This window comes from Mrakia frigida, assembly GCF_051309035.1.
Source record: "Mrakia frigida strain ATCC 22029 unplaced genomic scaffold BDY24scaffold_107, whole genome shotgun sequence".
NCBI lineage: Eukaryota > Fungi > Basidiomycota > Tremellomycetes > Cystofilobasidiales > Mrakiaceae > Mrakia > Mrakia frigida.
In genome coordinates, this window is record NW_027481174.1 from 1 (window position 1) to 1,506 (window position 1,506).

The 1,506-nt window shown below is 54.8% G+C and overlaps 1 protein-coding gene across 1 annotated transcript; it reads right to left on the minus strand.

The window, feature by feature from the left end:
- On the minus strand, positions 1–1,321 carry BDY24DRAFT_420524 (uncharacterized protein; the record flags this gene model as incomplete). Its single annotated transcript, XM_076644007.1, has 5 exons — positions 1–64; positions 142–789; positions 887–946; positions 1,029–1,065; positions 1,139–1,321. Coding segments are annotated over 5 exons (992 nt in total), but the record flags the coding sequence as incomplete, so codon positions are not given.
- Positions 1,322–1,506: the final 185 nt, after the last annotated feature.

Genomic DNA, 1,506 nt, shown 5'->3' on the forward strand with positions numbered 1-1,506 from the left:
AGCGATTCGAAGCCTTCGTCTTCTGCGGGTTCGACCCACTCGGCGTTGGTGACCCAGAGAGGTGCTGCTCGAACGTCAAAGGTAAACAGAGGTCTCAGCGGAGGTCTCGGTGTCGACTTGAGAAAAGAGATCGACACTCACGCGGGTTTCCTTCATGATCCAGCAACGCAACCTCGTTCTCCTTCGCTGCCCTTACCCACTTCCTGCACTCGGTCCTGAAGAACTCGGTCTCTGGGTAGCTGCTCCACGTGATGCTGTTGAGCCATACGGCCTTGAGCTTGGGCCATCTCTTCTTCTCGAGTTGGATGAGCCAACCGTCCAGGCGATCGTTGCTGGGTCCGAAGAGGTGGTGGTTGAGGAGGAGATTCTCGACAGTGGGATGAGCTATCTCGAGGTTGTCGAGTTCGAAGAGCGAGGATCCTTTGATTCGAAGTGTAGCGATGTTGGGGGCTCGTTTGATGAGATCGAGGATGTGAGCGTGGGAGACGAAGTTCGACGTTTGTTCCGATATGGCGAGTTCGACGAGGTTCGACCCGACTTGATCAAGGAGTTCGTAGATGGCAGCCTCCCAAACGTGCTCGAAGACGTCGGCCCAGAAGTAGAGAGTGAGGATCTTGAGGTTGGGGAGGTTGGGGAGGCAGTAGGGAAGGTGAGGGCGTCGAGGGTCGCTCATCGAAAGACGGAGGAAGGTGAGGGTCGAGGCTTGTCCGAAGCACCCGAAGGTCGCGAGTCCTGTGAGAGTAGTGTCCAGATGGAGAAGATGCCGAGGTTGCGAGATTAGAGCTTTCACTGCGTTCGGACGCAGGAGCGGAGAAGTTGAAAGCAAGGCGCGTCAGTTCGAATCGACGCGACGCGACTCGGAGCTGATCGTTTCCTCTGCACTCACAAGCGTTGTATCTCCAATCCATTGTGCTTCCGTCTGAAGCTCCGCGAGTCCTGATCCCGACTGTTGAGAGTGAAGGTCGACGAGAGTCAGCTTCTCGTTCTCGGTCGATAAAAAAACATTGACCAGATCGAAGCGTCCTCACCTTGTCGAATGATTTCGCTTCGTTTCCCAGTCGTAAGCTGAAGTCGTTGAAGATAACACTGGATCAGTGTTGAGCTACAGTTGAACCGTCCACAGAGGGAAGCTGCTTACCAGAGGAGGGGAGAATTGGTTTTTGAACGCGAAACTCTTGAGGCGAGAGCAAGCGAGCATGACATCGACGGGAGTTTGAGTGATCTGCCCTAGATGTTCCGGGGCGTAGGTTTCGAAGTGGAGCTCCTCAACGAGTTGAGCCAGAACCGGTGTCGTAGCGAGGGTGTAAAGGAGCTGGACCATGGACTGAGTTGTGACGAGAGAGATCCGTCGATAGAGGAGGGGAGTGGCGATGAGCTGGCAATTCGCCCAAAAGGAGAGCCGATCAGTCCTCGTTCGACCTGTTCTACACTGACTAGCGCTCGTTCACTCACGTAGAAAGTAGGAGAAAGCAGAGCGCACGACTGGAGGTCCAGGGATTTTGGAAC